Source organism: Echiichthys vipera (assembly GCF_963691815.1).
Source record: "Echiichthys vipera genome assembly, chromosome: 17".
Taxonomy (NCBI): Eukaryota; Metazoa; Chordata; class Actinopteri; order Perciformes; family Trachinidae; genus Echiichthys; species Echiichthys vipera.
In genome coordinates this window covers 5,047,924-5,070,693 of record NC_139842.1, presented here as the reverse complement: position 1 = coordinate 5,070,693, position 22,770 = coordinate 5,047,924, and the positions used below count along the sequence as shown (strand labels likewise).

Sequence of the window (22,770 nt, the reverse complement as noted above, 5' to 3'; positions counted from 1 at the left end):
TGGACCGCAACAAGCCGCAGCTCCCTTACAAAGAGACCAGTTAGGTTGAGACAGGTGAATCATCGCCCAAATATGGCACACCTGAGGGAATAAAAACAGTAAAATGTATAAAATAGACCACGATAAATAAAACAACGAAAAATAAAACAGGATAAACTTAAAAAAAAATATATATAGAATACTAAAAAAACGTTTAAAAAAAATAGGGGTGAGTCTTGAACCCCTTTTTTATAAAAACAAATGCTGAACTGAACGTTGAGAGGGACAACCAACTCAAGGAGTATGTTCAGCATGAACTACACCAGGCTGCAGACAGTCAAAGAAATGTAAAGCCTCTTTTAGCTGCAAGCACAGGAAGCCGTGGTGTCAATTTGGACATGGAGGAGACTGGTGTCTATTGTAAAAACACTGATGAACCAATGCCAAGATTTGCCACTGACCAGACCCGTTTCATGAAACGATATCTGGAACGCAACAGCTTGCAGCTAAGCTTGGCTGATATGAAGGCTGCCCATCTGCCATCCCTTTCCAGAAGAGCCAAGAATTTCAACGAGGTGCAGCTGAGCCACAAGGAAACCAGTAAGATTGATCTGGAGCCAACCTACCTTCCAACCATTGTCCCATCCAAATCATTCTCCAAATACAGCACAGCTCAAACAAGGGCCATCAAGCAGCACTTGGAACGCAACAAGCTGCAGCTAACTTACAAGGACAACAGTAAGGTCAATCTGAAGCAGACACGCCTCCCACCGTTAGCACCTCCAGGACGATGCTGTATTCCTGTTGGAGAGGGTGCAAGGGAATCCCACTACCATGCTAAAGTTACAGGGGAATCATTGCCAAGATACAGCACTGCTCAAACCTGGGCTACCAAGCAGTGCTTGGAGCGCAACAAGCTGCAGCTCCCTTACAAAGAGACCAGTAAGGTTGATCTGCAGCGGGTTCGACTCCCACCCATTTCCACAAAGGAAGGACTCACAGGACGATGCAATGTTAAAGTTACAGGTGAATCATTGCCAAGATACAGCACTGCTCAAACCTGGGCTACCAAGCAGTGCTTGGACCGCAACAAGCTGCAGCTCCCTTACAAAGAGACCAGTAAGGTTGAGACAGGTGAATCATCGCCCAAATATGGCACACCTGATGTCATTTAAAATGTTTAAAAGTGGGGCCTCTGTTTTGTGGTTCCTCCTAAAACCAAACTAATGGGTCTCTAAAATATGATTTGAGTTTAAGAAATCAAGTTTTTCTAAAGATGTACTTAAAAATGGTGAGCTTGATACAGGCCGCTAGTTTTTTAAAAGATTGGGGTAAAAATCCCTCTTCTGCAGAAGGGGCTTCACCACCGCCAGTACAGCACTAACGAAGTCGAAACCTACTTCCCACCAACGACTGTCACTCCAACGGTGGTCGTTGGCACTGGGAGCACGAAGGGTTCCAGTGACGTCATCAGCCTTGTGAAAGGTTAAATACCTGGATCTCATCATTTTAATACTACGGTGATAACTCATGTTGTAGGAGGTGACTAGATCTTGCAGGATGTCCACATAGCATTTTTAGTTATTGGCTGAAAAATAACGCCACATTTTAGATTTCAGATTAACCTTGGGCTATTACAGCTCGCAAACAGGACACACAACCATTGTTAACAAAACCAAACTTTAACACCATCGAAATTTCAACAATTTATTTGGGATTTAACATTGAAATAAATACAACCTTTTACCGTCCTCCTGAGTTTGAATCTTAAACAGACTGTAAAATGGGATTACAGTTCAGTTTGTTTACATGATACAGTATACAAGTGGGACACATCTGAATGTTTACGTTTAAAAGTATTAATCACAGGGTACAAATCATTTGAGTGGCTTAGCAACAGTAACCATGGGGGGCGGGGGAGAAGGGGGGCTGTGGAATGTTGGGGTTCAGTGTCACATGTCATGATGTCATCAGCTGGCTTTGATCTTGTGCTACTCATTGGACTTCCCCATTCCACAGAGTTCACATTTGTGTCTGATAAGGCAACTGGTGCAGCAACATCTGACTTTTCTGAGGTGTTATTAATAAGACTGAGTGTGTTTCAACCAAGAGGATAGACTAATCACTCGACATGCCACAATCCAAACCGCTTTATAACAAACAGCAAAGTGGAATGGCTTCAAAAGAAGAAGTATTTTTGTCAAGGGCTGAATGGGAAAGAATCAAGTCAGGACTAAACCAGCCCAAGGTCAAAACATACCGCAGGCAGGAAGTGATAGAGGCCAATGTTGAGAATCAGGTGAGGAGACGAGAGGATAAACTCCAGACTGCCCGACTGAAAAAGATGCTGGCAGCAAAAAAATGTAGAGACCAAGCAAGGGAGGACTCTTTGAATAGTTCTGCTGCAGAGGAGGTAGAATTGAAGGAACAGGACCGACAGCAAGCAATTAACAAATCAAATGCTCAGAGATTTCACCAGACCGACTCTGTCAGAAAATTTAACAGTGCAGTCCTTAAGTCACATGTGCAGAAGGAGAATGAGGCACGGATAGCATTTAAATTAGAAAAACAGAGGACTGCTGCTGAACAAAAAAGACAGAATGAAGGGGAGGTGAGGTGTAGACTGAAAGAAGCTCAGAGACAAGAGCGGGAGAAAGCTTACCAGAGACAGCTGCACAACCAGTCTCTGGCAGACTATCAGATTGAGCAAATTAAAGAAAAGAAAAAGCTGAGAGAGGAAGAGAGACGTCAGGAGAAAGAAGAGAGAGATGGACTGCGGGGTCTTGCTGTATTGCATGTCCAGGAGATAAGACATCAGGAAGAACAACACCTGAAGTCAAAGAAAAGCAATTTCAAAAATCGAAAATGTGAAATCTCCAGTAGAAACCTCCACAGAGAAAAGGAGGCACAGAAACTGGATAAGCAGGAGAAAGAAAGAAAACTTGTTCAGTTTGAAATAGACAGAAAGGAGCAAGCAAGAAAAAATGATCAAAAAGAAAAGTTCATTAAGTCACAGATACCAAAAGAAATTGTGACGGACAGATTGGCAGTCAGTAAGAAGAAGCAGGCTGCCACAATGAGTCTGAGAGAAGAAGCGAAAATATCCAAGGAAGTGGCCGAGCAAGATGCTGAAGTGGCAAAGCACAAGAAGAACAAGGAGGAGAAGAGGGCTGCTGTGCTCAAGTCTATTTCTGCTCACAGAGAAAAAAAGTTACAAGAGAAAGAGCAGAAGGAGAAAGCAGAGCAACAGAGCACTCAGGACTGGTTGCACACCCAAAAAGAGTCTGACAGGTTGTATCTAGAAGAGAAACAACGAAAAGCTAAGAAGAGTAGAGACAATCAAAACAAGTGCAGGAATGTCAATGTCAACCGGATTGCTGAAAGACAGGCGCATCTTGAACAGCTGAAGAGGGAGGAACAGGATTTTTTGGAGAAAAATGCAGAACTGATCGTTGAGAGGGACAACCAACTCAAGGAGTATGTTCAGCATGAACTTCACAAGGCTGCAGACAGTCAAAGAAATGTTAAGCCTCTTTTAGCAGGAAGGCGTGGTGTCATTTTGGACATGGAGGAGCCTGGTGTCTATTGTAAAAACACTGATGAAGCAATGCCCAGATTTGCCACTGACCAGACCCGTTTCATGAAACGATATCTGGAACGCAACAGCCTGCAGCTAAGCATGGCTGATATGAAGCCTGCCCATCTGCCATCCCTTTCCAGAAGAGCCAAGAATTTCAACGAGGTGCAGCTGAGCCACAAGGAAACCAGTAAGATTGATCTGGAGTCAACCTACCTTCCACCCATTGTCCCATCCAAATACAGCACAGCTCAAACAAGGGCCATCAAGAAGCACTTGGAACGCAACAAGCTGCAGCTAACTTACAAGGACAACAGTAAGGTCGATCTGAAGCAGACCCGCCTCCCACCTTTAGCACCTCCAGGACGATGCTGTATCCCTGTTGGAGAGGGTGCAAGGGAATCCCACTACCATGCTAAAGGTACAGGGGAATCATTGCCGAGATACAGTACTGCTCAAACCCGGGCAACCAAGCAGTACTTGGAACGCAACAAGCTGCAGCTAACTTATGAGGAGAACAGTAAGGGTGATCTGCAGCTGACCAGCCTCCCACCGATAGCACCTCCAGGACGATGCTGTATCCCTGTTGGAGAGGGGGCAAGGGAATCCCACTACCATGCTAAAGTTACAGGGGAATCATTGCCAAGATACAGCACTGCTCAAACCCGGGCAACCAAGCAGTACTTGGACCGCAACAAGCTGCAGCTCCCTTACAAAGAGACCAGTAAGGTTGATCTGCAGCGGGTTCGACTCCCACCCATTTCCACGACGGAAGGACTCACAGGACGATGCAATGTTAAAGGTACAGGTGAATCATTGCCAAGACACAGCACTGCTCAAACCTGGGCAACCAAGCAGTGCTTGGACCGCAACAAGCTGCAGCTCCCTTACAAAGAGACCAGTAAGGTTGAGACAGGTGAATCATCGCCCAAATATGGCACCGCACACACCAGGCAGATCAAACATCGCCAGGAGCGCGTCAAGCTGCTGCCCAGGAGGCCTTGATGGCCGACCTACAATGTAGACACGTCACTCCTCTACATTCTTTCTCTTTTTCCCTCTTTTCCTCTCTCTCCGCATGTGAATGTCTTCTTCTTCTTCTTCTTCTTCTTCTTCTCTTTTGTCTTTTTTCTGGACATCATTAGTGATGAGCACTAATGCCTCACAGGCACGTTCTGGTTGGCCAGAACTTTTCTGTGTGAACTTTGTGGTTTACTCCGGGTGCTCCAGTTTCCTCCCACAAATATGAATCAACAAACACAAATAAAAAAAGTAAATGAATAAAATTTAAAAGGTATTAGGACTGTATGATGTGGATGAAAATAACTACCATTTTTTAGCCTGCATAAATTGCAGATGGTTTTGCGCAATAGAACGCCTTTGTTCAGGGAAATGTAATTTGTCAGTGATGGCATCATTCATGATAAATATTTATATATACAGTGAGTACAGAACGTATTCAGACCCCCTTTTTCACTCCTTGTTAATTTGCAGCCATTTGCTAAAATCACTTCAGTTGACTTTTTTCCCCTGGTTAAATGTAAACACAGCAGCCCATTTTGACAGGAAAACACAGAATTGTAGAGGTGTTTGCAAATCTATTAAAGAACAAAAACTGAAATATCACATGGCCATAAGAAATAAGACCGTTTGCTTGGAGGCATAGATCAGGCCGAGGTTACAAAATCTTTTCTGCTGCGCTAACGGTTCCTATGGATTTAGATTGGGACCAGTCTCAAGTCTCTGAGGGGAAGTCTTCCATTTTCTTGGAAAGAAACGAAGAGTAGATTTTTAACTTATAAATAAACTTTGATCAGTAATGAACCAGTTAAAAACAGTACCAGAGGGGCTGACTAGGTTCCTCAGCCTATTTAATAAAATTTGATGTCTACTGTATCAAAGGCGCCGGTTAGATCCAGTAGTACCAAGACTGTGAGTTTATGATTATCTAAATGACACCTGATGTCATTTAAAATGTTTAAAAGTGCAGCCTCTGTACTGTGGTTCCTCCTAAAACCAGACTGAATGGTCTCTAAAATATGATTTGAGTTTAAGAAATTAAGTTTTTCTAAAATTGTACTTAAAAATGGTGAGTTGGATACAGGCCGCTAGTTATTTAAACCATTGGGGTAAAAATCCCTCTTCTTCAGAAGGAGCTTCACCACCGCCGTTTTAAAGGAGATGAGGAAGACACTGAGTGTTTTAAAAAACGTTGTGGTGTGACCGAAATTACAGTTTACATGTAAAACACAGGACAAGTTCATCTGAGCATACAATGTTTAGCTCTGTGTATGTTGTGAGACACTTTCTTGACTTGTCGTTATGACCCACAAGGGCACTACCAAAATCGAAACCTACTTCCCACCAACGACTGTCACTCTAACGGCAGTTGTTGGCACTTGGAGCACAAAGGGTTCAAGTGACGTCATCGACCTTGAGTAAGGTTAAATACCTGGATCTCCACACCAGATAGTTGGACCAGTCCCAACCTGGTCAGATGCGTACATGAACTGATGAAGCCTCTTGGATGAGAGGTGACAAATAACTTCCTAGACAAATTACCAAGTCCAGTTGCTTTTGACTGAAATTGCTTTGGGGATAACTTCCTATCTAGTAATACAAGTATGACAAAGGCTTTTGCCTGTTCGTATGCCACTGAGAAATCACATGCGCCTTACCTTGTCCGTCACCCATCTAAAGGCTGATTATGTATTCATGTTTTCTATAAAATAAGAACTGCCCTTAGCTCTTGGTCTGTCCTTCTAGCACCCTGTGTTTGTGTGCGTTAGAGCGCAGTCCTTTTCTGCAGAAAATGCTTTCAGAATAAAACCACAGATTTTTCCCATAAGTGAGTGGAGTGAGAGGCGCGGATGGGACAGGACTGACGGGTGCAGAGCCGTGACAAACAAGTGGTAGGTGTGTTCCCAGCTCCCCCATGAAAAGGACAGCACTGCCTGTGGTGCTGTGGCTGCTGGACGCCTCTGAGACCATGGAACAAAGGTAACTTTCACCAATCCTGTGTCGTCAGGAATCATCATGAACCTTGCCCCCTGGCCCACCGTCCTGATCGAAACATGGTCAGCTATGACCCTGTACTTGAGACCAAAATGAGGAGTTGTGTGCTTTTTCAGAAATGCCTGACACCACACGACCTGAGTTCATCTCCCTGCAACCAGACTGTCAGCAGCCATGTGCAGGAGCACGTGGGATGTTGCACAAACCAATAGGATGCAAGCACGGAAACCTTTGCCTTCTGTCACCTTCTAGCAAAGCCGGATTACTACACACACGGATGTGTTTTGAAAGGGGTTCTCTAGAGCCTTCCCCTTCTGGGGGGTTTTCTCCGACAGAGTTTTCTCGACACGAGACAAATAGGACAAGTTCTCTCCACCACATATCAAATGTAGGAGCCCTTTCAGATTTTCTGGACTGTAAAATTAGCTTTCTGGCTAACAATTTGGGGGGGAAATAGTCTGGATTGGACAACCCGGACAACACAGTGAATGGGTCTGGATTACCTGGATGATTAAAGGCCTTAGTGAAGAACTCAAAAAAGTCGCCCCAGAGTGATTGGAGCTTATGAAATGACAGGAATAAGTGAGATAGTGTCCATTCTTCACTTCAACACTTAATACATTGGGATGACGCATCCAGAAATATTTTCTGCAACCTGGAGGGAGAATAGTGTAGTCTATATACTACCTTGATTTGTATCAAATTATGTCTTGCATTGATTGAGCTACCATGGATATTCTTGATACAATTCTCCCATTTCTCATCTGAAAATTCCCTATCCAATTCTCTCCCACACTGTGACAATGTGTTATTCACATTCTGTATTATTCCAAAGAGTTTAGATGTTGCACCTCTAGTATGTGGTTTGATTTGAAAAAAACTGTCTAATGGTACGTGCTGAGGTTGTTCCTATTGTGGAACTTGAGTTCTCACGAAATGTCTCAACTGTAGGTAACGGAAAAAATTGGAAGCTGGAATGCCCGCTGTAACAGTTGAAAGGAAGCCAAATGGCCCTCAATATAAACATTTCTCAATGTGATAATACCTTTCTCTCTCCAATTTGAGAAAACCCACATCATCCAGTGCAGGTTTAAATGCATAGTTACAGCAAATAGGAGTATCAAAATAAACTTTGGGTGTTTTCAGAGTTGTTATTACCTGTTTCCATATGTTTAAAGAATTATAAATTATTTGTTTATCATTATACAAGTACTTCTTAATCTCTATTAGGCTATTAATGAGTGCTGGTAAAGAGGTGTGCTGACAGGAGAGGTGTTCAATTTGTAACCATGCAGGCATCTCCTCCAGATTATTGCCTGGTAAACACTCCAACCAATACGAGAAGATATTTAAATGTGCAGCCAAATAATAGGATTTAAATTGAGGCAGGCCAAAACCTCCCTCAGACCGACTTTTAGCCTGTGTGTAGCAGCATGGCCAATAGGAAAGTCAGGATATACTTACTATAATATACTATATACTTCAGATTTCAGAGAAATCTCTAATAGCGAGCGTTACCCTAGCATATCAAACCCAGACGGTCAGCAGGACTCACGCCTAAATGCAAGTACTTCATTATTAGAAACTTTGGTATAATTAAACATGACTATAAAACATTATAACTACATTCATAGATCAGAAAAGACGGAAAAAGCATAAAAGGTCCTCTTTAACAAAAGGACTCCCTTGAAAACGATAGTTAAAAACATGATGTATTTATATCTATATAACACACATCGCTCACACACTTCAGATGCGAGAAAAACAAATATGCTCCGAATTAAAAAAAAAACAAGAAAACCTGCATTAGACACCCCACCTGCATGGGCACATGCACGCACACCATGCGCGTGCACGCCACGATAGTGCACCTTGTTTACTACTGCCATCTTCTGCTGCTATGTGATGGTGGAAAAAAATACATGCATCTATTATTTCATTTGCTTGTATTTTTACCACGACTGCACCATACTGACAAAACTATGGTCCAATTTTCATTTATTGCAACATATCTACTATACCTTACTTTTTCATATCATTTCATTGAACAGGGATTTTTAGACAGTGATCACGTTTTCAGTCAACACAAACAATCACAACAAATTTGAAATCAATAGACTGGACTGAATATCTTCAATTCCTAAAGAGGCATTTATGCTCAAACTCTCATAATGGCACAGTATCCTCAGTGCTTTAACATTGCTGTAGGCCTCTTATCAACATCAAGTCAATGTAAATTTTTCCTCCTCTGTACAATTTGATCTGCAGAACTGTAGTAGAAATTGTAGTAATGGTGACATTGATGCAATTGTACCTTCAATTTCTCTCTTTAAACTAGGAAGGTTAAAAAGAGTCCATTCTTCATCTATCACTCGGATTCACCTTTCCTTTCCCCGGCCTCTTCATCCATCTATCACAGTTCATGGGAAAAAACATTACAGACCCGACTATTCCACCTCTCAAAGAGTATGTCCACAGTTTCTGTTACTTTATGTGACCATTCATCCACCAGCCATCCTTCAGGGGGGTGGGGGTTGCACACTGTGTGGTATGGTGCTGTTTGCTCCACAGTCGATGTACTCATACGTCTCCAGGGAGAGCTGCTCAAAGTGGGCCAGGTAGTACACCGTCACAGACATCCTGTAGTAAAAGGAAGACAATACAGCAGAATTACTGTATACTGATGCTAGTGCTGAGCAATATGGTCAAAATCTTCTTCCAATATAAATCATGTCATATATCGATAACTATAAATATATATATATATATATATATATATATTTAACAGTCTATATGACATTACCATATGAAACTATATATTTGTGATGTGTTTTTAAAGATATATGCCTTTAGTAGGATCCAATGGGTCACTACAGTCAATACAGATGCTGTCAATGCTTATTTCTCCGTTCATCATTAGTCTCAGAACTAATAATAGTAAAACCATCCTGAGAATGATGCTGAATTACTTCTATTTAAAGATTCAAGGAGCAAAGTAAATAAAAGTGGAAACACAGCTCACATTTTTGATTGCACAAAAAAAATGAAAAGCCTGCTGCATGCCTGTTGGACCCATTTCATTTCTTAAAGTAATAATCTTGAATATTTTAATTTAAATAAGTCACTATCTATTACTGAATTGGGTAAAAGAATGATTGACCCTGATGAAAGTATTGCAGTATTTATGTATTTGTGGTATTACGAACTGGGTGGCTATGGTGACATTCGGATGAGAAGGCTCCAGAGGATTCTTGGCAGTGCCGGTGGCCCCAGGCCTTGAATTTTCTAGGGAACCCAGAATTGTCCACAGTTCTCAACCAGTGTCCTTCAGGCTGCAGTCGAAGACATTCCTTTGACTCTGTACTGTTTTTTCTGTGATTGATGGGATCTGGTTTTCTTCCACCCTGTGGCGGAACTTGTCAGTAACCCTTTTCTTCAGAGCAAAGGACCCGGTTTGCAGTTAGGGTTTGGGTTTGAAACTCATGCAAGCTCACGACATGAGCTTCTCTAACCCCTGGAGGATCCTCCTGGTTTCTGGCACTGCTGTTGTTATTTTAAGTCAAGCATGTTCATTACCAGTGTGTCACAGTTCAGCCATCTGCTCCCAGTACTTTTCCATTGCACCCCACTTAGCCTGCCAGCCATCAGTCTCCCTCTACTACTCACCTGTGCACACAGCTGCTCCTCATCACATGCAATCAGCCCAGTACATATTCACCAGCTCCACACTCATTCCTCTGTGAGATTGTTCTTTGCCATACAAGACTCTCCAGCGTTTTCCTGCCTGACTTCCCGGTACCGACCTTGCCTGTCACATATTCCTCTGCTTCGTCTGCCTCCTGGTAATTGCCTCAGCCTTCTGTCCCAGACCATGATTTCAGTCTCTGCTCTCCTGGTTCCTGCTTGCCTTGTTATAGGGTTCCTGCCTCCTGCTCCTCATCTGATTGTCTGCCTGTGCTGTCGTCTCCCTGGTACCAAACTTCTGCCCCCTGCCACTGCATTGTTGGACTGTTTGCCTGTCTGGCTGAGCTTTAGTAAACTGTTGAACTATCTACATAAAAATAATAAATAATTTCCCCCTGGGATTATTAAAGTATTTCCGATTCTGATTTCTCCATTTGTGCTGCAATTGGGTCCATACATCACCCGTTACAGCACAATCTGGCAAGACCCAGCAGTACCATCTTCACCACAAGATCGGTTTGTGAGGATTGAAAATGTGCTCATGCAACACGAGCAGCGCATGGATTAGTCTGCTGCATACGCCAGTTGCTGTCTACTCGTCCTCCTCCAACTTCAGTCCCCACCCTGGAACCTCCTGCTCCAGCTCTGCCACAGGCCAGGATTATCTCCGAACCCAGACTGGGTACCCCAAAGCAAGGTCTTTCCTGACCTCCTGCTCCTTACTATTCAGCCTGCAGCCATACGTTCGCCACAGAGTAAGCCAGGGTGGCGTACATGATCAGCAACTTCACTAGGCTGATTGAGCTGGCCAGCCTGCTGGATCTTCGCATACATACATCTACCCAAATCACTCAGCTTCGATGTTCACTATGATGGTGGCCATAGTTTTCAGTCGGCAGTCCGCGCCCCCCTTGGCAGTCCCTTCCAAGATGGGATCTATCATCACACAGCTGCCACTCAGCTTTTTTTCTTGAATCAGGGACATTGGATCCTTGGTTGGGCCAGTGGATTGCAGACAGCTGGAGTGGTTGTCATTTGAAAGCTCTGTGCATCGCAAGTAGCTATGTGGATGGGGTTTGGAGGCTCTTTGCCCTGCAGGCTGACTGAGCGGCCATTGGAATCAAAATAGAGATGTGATTTATTCTAAAGTTTAAAAATGTTGCTATTAAAGAGAAACATTTTCAAACCTTGAACTACATTTGCAAACGCTCGTACTGTCTGATATTTTCCTCACCTTGAAGTCGGACACATCAGTGAACATATGACAATACTTACTGTAGGTGTAGATACAGAATGTGGACAGGCAATGAAGCTCTTCTACAGTAGTCACTGTAGGGAAAAAGGTGGCAAAAAGCAGCCAATGAATGGTAGTGCCAAAAAAGTGCAGTATTTAAAATAATAATAATCTATTACAATAATATATGTTTTGAACTGATTAAGAAGATACTAGACACGCCAACAGACAACAGAAATACATCATATCCCACAAGGACATAGCTATCTCTACAAGAGCGTTAGCTAGTGTAACAATCACACTTCATAACTGAGTCCTAATTAATTAAATACACATTTTAATTTTTTCCTTTGAAATATAGGTGGACAAGAAAATGACCTCTCAAAACTCCCTTTTCATTTCAGGAGTTAATCAAAGGGGAAAAAAAGACTTCTTTATTGTGTTTTAGAGTTGTGACATTTTGGTTGTTCAGCAAAGACACAATTTTCTATTGTTTTGAAAGCTGTCGATGCCTGAGACAATTTAGTTATCAAGGAGAAGAAACAGTAAGTAACACTGGCAGCTCACCTCAGGTCATGGTCGGTGAGCCTGATAGGGATCACAAAGGAGTACTAGAAGGAAGGAAAGAGGCAGATTCCTCACTCCAAAAGTAATCACACTGCACATGCGTTACATTCACCAGTTGCACAATATTAATAAACGTATTTATCTGTTATCAATACACATCAAAATATGTCAAGTGTATGTGAAATCACCTCAAATAATCAAATGGAATTGAATTAACCACACCCCACTGTTATTCATTACATCAGACATGTGAAGCAAAATCGTTAACTATGTGACTAGTTTTCTTTTTAATGACTATTTTCAAGATATGAAAACAATATTACCGACTAAATCTAATATTAAGACCTTCAAAACTCCTTCCAAAACATGTTTTGTCTATTATAAAGTTTTCATTACAATTATTTACTCTCTCTTCCACCACTTCCACCATGTAAAATGTATGTTGAAAGCCAATTTGGGCTATTTATCAACAAATGACTAAAAAAACAATAATACAGTATTTTAGTTCATCTCTGTGGTTAATATTTCTTAAACATTAAGTAATGTGTGATTTGTGCGTTGGTTAGGTATCAGAGTCCTCACACATGGCCTGTTTGGTGTGAGGAAGTTCTGGGTGTTTGGAGGTAAAACGAAGACCTTGGAGATGTTTAAACTCCCATGTCAAACATAGATGAGAAACCATGGGGAACACACACACATTGTCTACTCCCTCTATCTCCTCCTCCTCCCTCATGGCTTGCCTATACAAAAATCTAGGTGCCATAGGGTCTGTTTGTGCATTTAGGTTCACCAGCATTTAATGAACTGCCTCATCTTTTCTTCCCAATTACAAATCCATCTGCTACTTCAGCACCACGGACAGCTCCATGTATTTAGCAATACACAGTTAAGCCACTTATATTTCAGAGCCATGGTCGGAGCCATAGATTCTAACTTTCACAAACCTCAGTCAGATTAAGGATCAATGAGCATGACAAACATGAACATATTCAACTTAACAACCCCTCTACTCTCTCTGTTACTAGGGAATAGAGAGGTGGGGTGGCATGTAAACAAGGGGCATGCATTTTGGTCATGACATCCTCCCTCATATCAATTACTTGTAATCCTTAATTTAACCAGGGAGATCTCGCTGAAAGCCAGGCTCTCTTTTTCAGCACTGCCCTGTTAACACTCACAGAGGTCCACATTAACACCTGGAAGCTGCCCAGTACAACCACAGTGGAAATAGCACTTTACCTTTTCATTTAGGTGGTTATGTTTTACAGTTCTTGCTGTAATGGTATCTAAAACGTAACCATCCTTGTTGCTAAAATACTGTATCATATACTGTAAAGTGGTCCACTGCATACCTAATGATCTGTTACTGTGAGGTTGGGATGTCTCACCTTTATCATGGATAGGGGTTTTATGGAGGCGACGTTCTTAATGGAAACGATTCCAACCACCACGTCATAGTTCAGGGCCTGCACTGTCAGGTTGTAGGCCTGCACCGGTGCAAAGTTGTTGTTGGTGATGTTCAGGACATTCTACAGGAAACACATTTATCATTATATATAAAAATATCATCCTAAAAAGACAGTAAGTTCCATTACAACTAAAAAAATAACAATAGAAGAAATTATGACTCTATCCTATAAACCCTTTCATCAACCCGCTTCACTCCTCTTTCACGCTCTCTCTACCCACCGTGATGTTAATCTGGACGTCGACGTCAGTGAAGTAAACGAAGGATGACTTGACGGCTACTGGAGAAAGAAGAACAGAGCGAGGGAACAGGAAGAACAACACCAGGGAGCTGACCAGGAGGCACACACCAACAGACACGGCAACATATAGCTTCCTGAGAGAGGGGGAAACAGATTATTAAAACATCATCGGTCCAATGAAACAAACTCAGACGCATGAGAACCAGCCTAAAGGTGGAAGGGAAGCCAAGTTTTTCTGATATTGCTAACTATTCCAGTAACAGAAATCTGACTGACTGTCGGGTATGAGAGCACCTCTGACTGTGCCTGGTAAGAGGAACATTGCTGTATGGGGACATTCCTCCAGACAATACCGCTTTTTGGTGCCTTTCGTGCCCTTGATTCCCACTTGTGGATCTCTCCTGCACCTTACTGTATGGCATATATGCATTCTGGCTTCCGTTCCAACTTGAGGGCAGTTCTTGTGGTTAGAAAGCACTAACATAGGGATATGGGCAAATACGCCCATCAGTATTATGTCCAAGTTTTGTAGGTGTTTTTCATGAGGCTAGGCCCTACTTGTTTTAACTTTACGTGTGTGTGTTTGTTAAATCATTTCACAATGAAAACAAGGGTAAAGAGTGCAATTTGTCCTTCCAGCTCGGAAGTTAGGGGTTAATTTGGCTGGTGGCGGGTTAATTTGATCAACCTAGCCAAGGTGGCGGGTACACTAAGAGGCCGTTTACAGACGATTAAACTGCTCCATCTAAAGCTGGGGTCCCATCCTAGTAATGCGGTGGTATGTGTTTTCATCCAAAACCCCTACAATGGTGGAGTATTGCCGACACACAGTTCTCTATCTATTCCGTCTTTCAGCACCCGTTGCTAACAGCTGAGAGCTAAATGCTGGTCACGCTTGGGAATTTTGGTCATGCATTCCATGCATCAATCTATATACCATATATAGATGTGTACTAATACAGTTTATCACGCTGTTGAGCAACCCTAAATCACAGCAAGGGAAATTCCTTCACCAGGGCGTCACACTCACATCTGCAGTCTGAGTCTCTCCATAGTTGTAAACAGTGTGATTGAAGTGCTGAGTATTTATTTCTTACGTGTGTCTGGGTCTCAGCCTCTGGTCATTACAGGGGATGACAGCCACCAGCTTGCTCTCCTGACCTGTAACCCACAAGCAACATGGTTTCATATCAAAGATGGCAATGTGGGAGCACATCTGATATCGGGAAAAGTTGGATCCTTTTACGTTTGTGTTCAGCTGCCAAAAAGAAGGACTCCATGACACCACCAGGAGCTTTCTCTTTCTGTAGTGTGGTCCCCATCTTTCTCAGTTCACATATGTGGAATGTGTCTGTACATTATGTATGTATATAGACAGTTAAGAGCAAGAGAAAATGTCCAACAGACTCAATAGTTGAGGTGTCTTTATTGGAAATAACGTTAAGCTGGCGCTCTAGGCTGTCCATATAGTTTTCTTCTGAGCGCAAGCATTTTTCAGCTGTTCCCAAAGAGAACGGAGCACTGCACCCAGCGTCTTTCCCCCAAGCTGTATATACGTGTGTGTGTGTGTGTGCGTGTGTGTACCTCTGGGTATACGTCCAGTGCCCTGACAGGTAGGACAGTGCACTGTATCTACAGAGCTGTGTCTCCTGTTGTCATCCTTCTCAATTATAGACCGTCTGTCATTGGCCTGGCTACATCCGCTGCTCTGTGACTCCGCCCCCCTCATGCCACCATCACACGTGCTGGGAACCGCCCCCATACCTGAGGAGACACACCTACGAAATTTAGATGAAAGAATCATTTCAAGACAATTCATAAGGCACAATATTTTGTTCTTTTTCTAACAATAATGTGTTTATCCGCTGATCCGGGGTCGGGTCGCGGGGGCAGCAGCTTTAGCAGGGGACCCCAAACTTCCCTTTCCCGGGCCACATTAACCAGCTCTAACTGGGGGATCCTGAGGCGTTCCCAGGCCAGTGTGGAGATCTAATCTCTCCACCTAGTCCTGGGTCTTCCCCGAGGCCTCCTCCCAGCTGGACGTGCCTGGAACACCTCCCTAGGGAGGCGCCCAGGGTTCATCCTTACTAGATGCCCGAACCACCTCAACTGGGTCCTTTCAACGCAAAGGAGCAGCGGCTCTACTCCGAGTTCCTCACGGGCAGCGGCTCTACTCTTCCTCACGAAGATGAGATGAGATGAGATGAATGTGTTTATCCGCATAATAGCATGACTTTTTGCCTACCTGAAGAAGTGATTATATTTCCCTGAAATATTAAAAGTCTTTGGTAAATTCTGGTATTATAATTGCTCATAAAATTATAGTTTTTACTTTTTAAGCGTCATGACTTTTTTTGTAAACCTATAACTTTACTTTTGAAACATTACAAGTATTTAGTAAAATAAGCTCGTTCTGCTCTGATTGGTCAGCGTTTCGGCATTCGTGCTCTTGCTGCCTCTGTACCGTCCGTTGCAGCCGTGGGATCTCTCGTCTCGCACAATAGCTTTTAATGTCACCTTGCTTGCGAGCTAGCTAAGTTAGCTAGGTCAGTTTCACAGTTCCATTGAACAAACACCATACGTCATTCATGGCACAATTCAAATTTCAAACGTGCTAGGTTCATTGATGACTCTAAATCACCCGTAGGTGTGAATGGTTGTCTGTCTCTGTTCGTCTCCATGTGCCCTGTGATAGACTGGCGTCCTGTCCAGGGTGTACCCCGCCTCACGCCAGATGTCAGCTGGGATCGGCTCCAGCCCCCCGCAACCCCGACAGGGACAAGCGGTTGAAGATGAATGAATGAATAAAGGTCTAGCTTATGTTCCTCTCCCGTTTTATTTCCTCATGTTTTTATTATTTATTCTTTATTTATTTATTCATTTTCAATAATTTTTACTTATATTCACACATAGAGACCAACAGAGACAGACAACCATTCACACCTACGGGTGATTTAGAGTCATCAATGAACCTAACAAGTGCATGTCTTTGGACTGTGGGAGGAAACCGGAGAACCCGGAGAAAACCCACGCTGACACGGGGGGAGAACATGCAAACTCCACACAGAAGGGCCGCAGCCGGGATTCAAACCTGCAACCTTCATTCCACAGGTAATTCCTGCACCAGACCACTCCATGATTACAACAACAATATGGCGAAAAGGCGGACCACAAACATAAAGTGGCCAATGAGCAAAGTCCAAACAAACAGTCCAGTAAAATAACAATAGATGGGCTAAATAGATAAGGGCCCGTGTCAATACAAGATCCCAGCCCCTTGCCTTGCTGTTGCAGTGGATTCTGTGGACACACGCCATAAAGAAATGTACACAAAAGGTCAATACATTAAGAAGCTAATTTAAACAGAAACCTGTTGTATGTCACAATGTATTGATATTGTTTTTGGTAGGCTACACTTAAAGGCGCATAAGTGTATTCGTCAAGTAATTGATTGATTTATTTGTACAGGTTCAGACCTCCATATAATGAAAGTGTAATATTCAATGAAAATGACAATGGCAGTGTAGTGTTGTCAGAGGAAAACGTGTCATGTAGCCTTCACTGTACAGGGATTTGGGTAATGCGTTGTCGCACTAGTTTCTGCAGGGGAGGAATATAGAAACCAGCTCTCAGAGTATGTCGCACTTTGGTTTCCGCCTCTCTACACTTGTTTCTCGGGAATTGAACGTCTCTGAATAATGTCTCCGTGTGCCGACAGCTCACCTGCCCGCTGAGCTGCGGGTTAGAGGATGTCGACAGCGTCCTGATGTTCAGTCCTGCGGGACATCCACAGTCACTTCCTGGTCGCCAGTATTTGTGTCCCGCGGCTCTGACAGCGTCTTGTCTCGTGAGCTCACCCGTCTCACCGCACACGGAACACAACAAACAAACACTTCCTGTCACGACTTTCAAAGTAAAACTATCTATCGTTTACATTTGCAGCCTCGCAGCAGGCTATTCCCCCAGGTTTACTCAGTATTTAGTGAAAACGTTAATGAGTGTTTATTCATTTTTTCAGCAGATAGTGGCAAAGCAATTTACAAGCAGATAATCAGAATAATTTTAAAAACAAACCTTTAGTTCCTGTCTCTTTAAGACTCCCCCTGAAAAATCCCAGTCTGCTCTGATTGGTCAGCGTTTCCGGGTCTTTTACATCTGCACCGTCATTGCAGATGGTGACTGATTGTAACGGCACTATAGCAGCACTTTATACCTATATATGGTACAGTTGTGATTTCACAGCTGTGCAAAGCCCAGCCCATGGCTCTCGGCTCAAGTGTTGTTATTGATGTTCTTTGTATTGCTTTATTTTAAAAAGGCTGCCTTCATTTTTTGTAATTTACTCCCGGTGGCATCAAGAATTGTAACAAGTCTCAAGTATTTTCCTGGGTATCGCTATCGATATTGAACTTCTAAATTCTAGTATCGTGATAGCCCTACTACAACGGCTCTGAAACATCACTGGCTTAGCACCCCACCCCACATTTTACAGCACGTTGGTCCTTTGGCACACAGTCCTGTCTTCATGTTGCTAAAAAAAGGAAATCAAACCAGAAACCATTCATTAGTGTAATGACTTTAATTGGAGACAAATTGATTTGTACATCATAACCATGTCCATAAAGTGCAACACAGAAAAAAAACTCAAACTATCAAGCTTTTCTATTCCCCCTAAAATACTTGTTTTCATACCCCAATATGAAAATATTTCACCTGACCGTTCCTTGTAGAACACATACACATTAATTTAAAGCAAAAGGAGACAGTACAGTGTGTGAAACTGTTCACCTCAAGTGCACATTTCAGCCAGGTACCATTTCACCACGCAGAAGTTTAATTTAGACACGTGCAGCGGGTGCCATTAATAACCTACAGGCGCACACTCGATGCCTTTTTAAAGTGACTGCGACGAAATTCATTTGAGGGACCGTAATGCAAAATGTACAAGAAGTTCAGGATTACATGATGTGAAGTTCAAGTAAACTATGGCAGATAACAGTCTACCCCAGGAACTGTGTATATGGAGCAGGATATGGACTCAAAGAGACACGTCCGAAACAAACGGAACAAAAACTCACCCCATAATATAATGTTTCACAGTCACATTTCCTTTTGAAATACTTGGTACGGTGGTCATTTTTTAAAATACAACATTTATCATCTTTTTGGTCTCTTGGCACGAAAGCAAATTAGCATATTCCCAAAATGTGAATCCTTTTAACTTCCTTGTAGCGTTTGTGTTTGTGGATTATTCAAGGGTTTTTCATTTGACTTTGCAGCCCGACCAAAAATCAAAAAATGCAAAATCAGCATATATCCGTACTAAAACATTTTTGGACCACTGATAAATGGATTACATATAAACAAAACTGATCATATCCCCTTCAACAAGTGCTATTTTATTAAATTATGTATTGAAGTCAAACCTCAAATCCCTCAAGTCCGCTCATTGGCAAACAGTTAGAATATCTTCGATGGATCTGGTAACATTTTTTTCTTACAAAGAAAAACACTTACACACGTACAGCAGAGCAAATTCAACCACCGCACAATAAGCCTAAAATACGACATTATCATCACCGGTCTTCAAGCATTCAAAGAAAAAGCACCTTAAACGATTTTTAACTTAAACCCACGAAGTCAACTGATAGTCTTTGCTTCCCACTAGGAGGTTCGGTAAATATTCATACATCTGCGAAGGAAAAAAAAAAAACATTCACATTGTTACACACTGTTTGACTCCAGTTTAAGTTTGGAATGACCATACAGTTACTGTACATACTCTTAATGAGCTCTACCAGTACCAGTCCCCACACCTGACATCCACTTTGAATGTTATCAGCCAGGACGTTACCAGTTCTTATCACCACCATAGGTAGGCTCAGTAGGTCTTCAACATCTCTTGGTAATTTGGATCTCCCATCTGTGTCAGTATTAGAAGCTGTAAGGTGATGTAAGTTAAGAGCGACAATCGTACGGGGTGATTTAAAGAGTGAACCGTCGATATGAAACCTTCTGAACCTACTGGTAGGTGTAGCAGGCTCCTTCTGACCCAAATCTATGAGGCTGACAACGACTGATAACGCCAATTCAGTGGAGTGATAACATTCGAAACGGGTGCACCTAATCACTTTAAAGGAGCACAAAACAAGTGTGCAAAATGATATGAACAAACGTGACCTTTGCTGAGAGGATCCAACTCAACACAGCTGAATCCTGTTTGAAAAAATTTAACATACGCCAGCTGACAGTCACATTAAGCAGTCATTTGTCTCTCTGGCTGATTTTTAAAGATAGGATGCGTTACGTGTGATATTAAAAGAAGATGAATACAGTACAAAATGTTAGGAAAGTCGTCAGTACACTTCAAATGAAGAGTGTATTGGATCATCTAAGGTTGCCTTCACACCAGCCGGTTGGTTCAGGAAATGCAAAGGATCCTTATTGTGAAAGCCAGCTAACATGTTCATACAACAAACGGGTCCAGGTAATGTGTGTAAGAGGGGAAAGTCAATATTAGGAATAAAGGTGATGTTGACTGAATGGGCCCTGTGTCTTGTAAGCTTTTAAGTGCAAACATTATCTCCAAATCCAAAGTTTATAGGGGAATGTTTTCTTTTCAGAAGATTGTGCATACAATACAGGGAGAAGTGTATGGAAACCCTTTAGATGCTCCAGTGGTATGGACATAAGTTATAAACAATAGTAATATATAATAACATTATGTAGCAGCCGTACGCTAAGATACTCGAATCTAAACGGGCACAGATGATCACCTCGTACCAAGCTCTAGGGATCCCGGTATACTTGCTTTTTTACCAACATGAATGCATAGATGAGTGGCTCCAACACAATTTGAAATAACTACAACTCATCTTCGGGTCAAATCACACAAAACAATTCTGCAACAACACCCGTAACAACAAGGCTAAAACAGGGGTAGACATTACAAAGAGTGCTCCTTCTGTAAAATCTTTGCATTGACTTATGGTTGGGACCTGAACCTGGTTAATAACCTGCATCTTTAGCCCAGGTTCAAAGAAGCCGTTAAGTTCGGTTCAGTTTGTTAAACATTAGAACGGATATTTATGTAGTTCCATTGTCAAAAGTTGCGGATGGTACCAATAGAACCGCCCCATTCTGTCTCTGCCTCACGAGACCAGCCTGATTTCGCAAGCTCAATTGTATTTTACTCACAGATCAGTCTGGTAACATGCGACGGAGAAAATTTGGAGTCATTTGCCAAGCGAACGTCCAATCAGCGTTGGTTTTGAGGCGGATTTAAGTGTGACAAAACGAGAAGCGACTGTTTAGCGTAAACAACCTGGCGGCTTCCGCGAATGAGATGAGCGCGGCTACCGAGTAAACCGCTGCTAACGCTTTTTTCTCTTGGATCCTTCTGTTGGAATATGGACCGGGCACCTGACATTGTCCCTTTAATCAGTAAACTCACGTTGCACAAACGGCAAATATCCTTTACCGACATATTTGCTTTCTGAGCTTTGCCTCACGCTGTTCCATCATACGCTTTGTTAATCTGATTGGTTGATGTAGCCTGTATGTTGTTGATAGACAGATGGTTGATCCAATCAGCAACCAGTATTTTGCCCTTTCCCAAAAGATCTCCAAACAGGAGTTCCTAGGTGGTTATGCTGAGCAAATGCGAATCTTGCAAATCAATCCAACTGGCGGAGTCAGGTTAGTGTTGAGGTACCTAGCACACCGATCCGATACTAAAAAGAGCGCGAAACTCTGCAGTCCATTTACGTGTCGTGACATTCCCCCGCATCATTGGTAAAAAGGAAATACAGCAAGAACCGGATATGTAGAGGAGGAAAATGCAGGAGGAAATTCAAAAACCAAAAACTAAAAACATGCTACATACATGGTTGACGCAGCTCTTACCATCTGGTAACAACCCTGTTTCCATTTAAGAGCACTGCAGGCTAAACGCAAAACAGATTTAGGTGTAGGTTCATATCCGAATGGGATAAGTACGGTTCTAATGGCACTATACCAAAAGAGGAAACCAGACCCAACTGAACCGAGCGGCTACTGCCAAATTCGAGTCCCAGACCCAAAGCCAAGACTCAAAGATTATCTTGCCAGACTAATACAATGCGTTGCCGCACTCTTTGTCTTGAGCATTGTATATCTACTGTGTGACATAAATGAATTCAGTTAACGTAAAAAAGAGAACATTTTCTTAATAAATTACATTTAAAAAAAACCGAACCCTATCTGAGTCCTAAGCTTTACGTAACAAATGTTCCAACAGAGTGTAAGGGCGCACTCACACTGTCCATTCGTACCGTGCCCTGTGCTCTAGAGTACCCCTCCTCCCTCTTCCCACCCTTTGACATTACTTGAAATGATCTGGACCGCGGCGCAAATGCTTCTTGCTTATACGTCATCACCCCTCTGAGATTTAGTTTTGTCAGACTTTTTTTGAACCTTTCATCTGACCAAATCTGTAGTAAACACTCCGCCTCCGCATCAGACAACCGTGAACCGTTCGGCAGCATCTTGTGGCATGTCCGTCGCAGGGAACAGACGCATATGCTCGTGCCTGTACATGTGCATCCGTGCTTTTCAAAAGTCCACCTCTCTCAACCAGGCTGCGGCCGGTAAGCGTGCCGTGCCTGGGCGCGGTACAGTTGTACTCACACTGGTCAAACAAACTAGACTTTAGCCGTGAAGTGTACTTTGGTACGGTACAAATGGAAAGTGTTGGTACGCCCTAGAGTAGGCCTAGAGTTCCGCTTATCTGAACTCTATGGGAGATAAGGTTCAAATCGTCCTCAGCCAGCACTGGAAAATCTTTATTTTGCACAATACTAACATAACTCAACATTGCGAAACTCCACAAGTTTACTATATTGAATATCGAAATAAGACTAACTGCATGAGATTCTCTGCTTATTTTTTGGATGCACACAACAGCCACTCAAAAGGAACCATCGGCACACAAACACGTAGATAAAAGGAAGTATATCAGTGCTCTG

The 22,770-nt window shown here is 42.7% G+C and overlaps 2 protein-coding genes across 2 annotated transcripts in view; both read right to left on the bottom strand.

Annotated features, from left to right (window-relative positions):
• Nucleotides 1-8,452: 8,452 nt before the first annotated feature.
• LOC310960351 (transmembrane protein 106A-like) lies at nucleotides 8,453-17,620 on the bottom strand. The gene is made up of 8 exons (XM_083932034.1): nucleotides 17,489-17,620; nucleotides 15,350-15,529; nucleotides 14,863-14,926; nucleotides 13,746-13,899; nucleotides 13,445-13,585; nucleotides 12,057-12,100; nucleotides 11,531-11,584; nucleotides 8,453-9,211 (listed from the first exon to the last, which is right to left on the bottom strand). The coding sequence occupies exons 2-8, from the start codon at nucleotides 15,525-15,527 to the stop codon at nucleotides 9,091-9,093; spliced, it is 756 nt and encodes a 251-aa protein (XP_083788160.1). The 5' UTR covers nucleotides 15,528-15,529; nucleotides 17,489-17,620; the 3' UTR covers nucleotides 8,453-9,090.
• The window catches only part of nbr1b (NBR1 autophagy cargo receptor b), a gene marked incomplete at its 3' end in the record, with an annotated part of 23,644 nt that continues 18,409 nt past the window's right edge, over nucleotides 17,536-22,770 (bottom strand). Inside the window, exon 22 of the mRNA XM_083931204.1 lies at nucleotides 17,536-17,626. Within this exon, the coding sequence (XP_083787330.1) occupies nucleotides 17,536-17,626 (91 nt within the window). The remainder of the gene's footprint in view (nucleotides 17,627-22,770) is intronic.

Excerpts from the sequence above, each read along its gene's own strand:
- LOC310960351 (XM_083932034.1), bottom strand. The coding sequence starts at position 15,527 with ATGGGGGCGGTTCCCAGCACGTGTGATGGTGGCATGAGGGGGGCGGAG. Across the intron at positions 13,900-14,862 it reads AGGCTGAGACCCAGACACAC|GAAGCTATATGTTGCCGTGT; the intron begins GTAAGAAATAAA and ends CCCCTCTCTCAG. Across the intron at positions 13,586-13,745 it reads ACGTCCAGATTAACATCACG|AATGTCCTGAACATCACCAA; the intron begins GTGGGTAGAGAG and ends TGTTTCCTGTAG.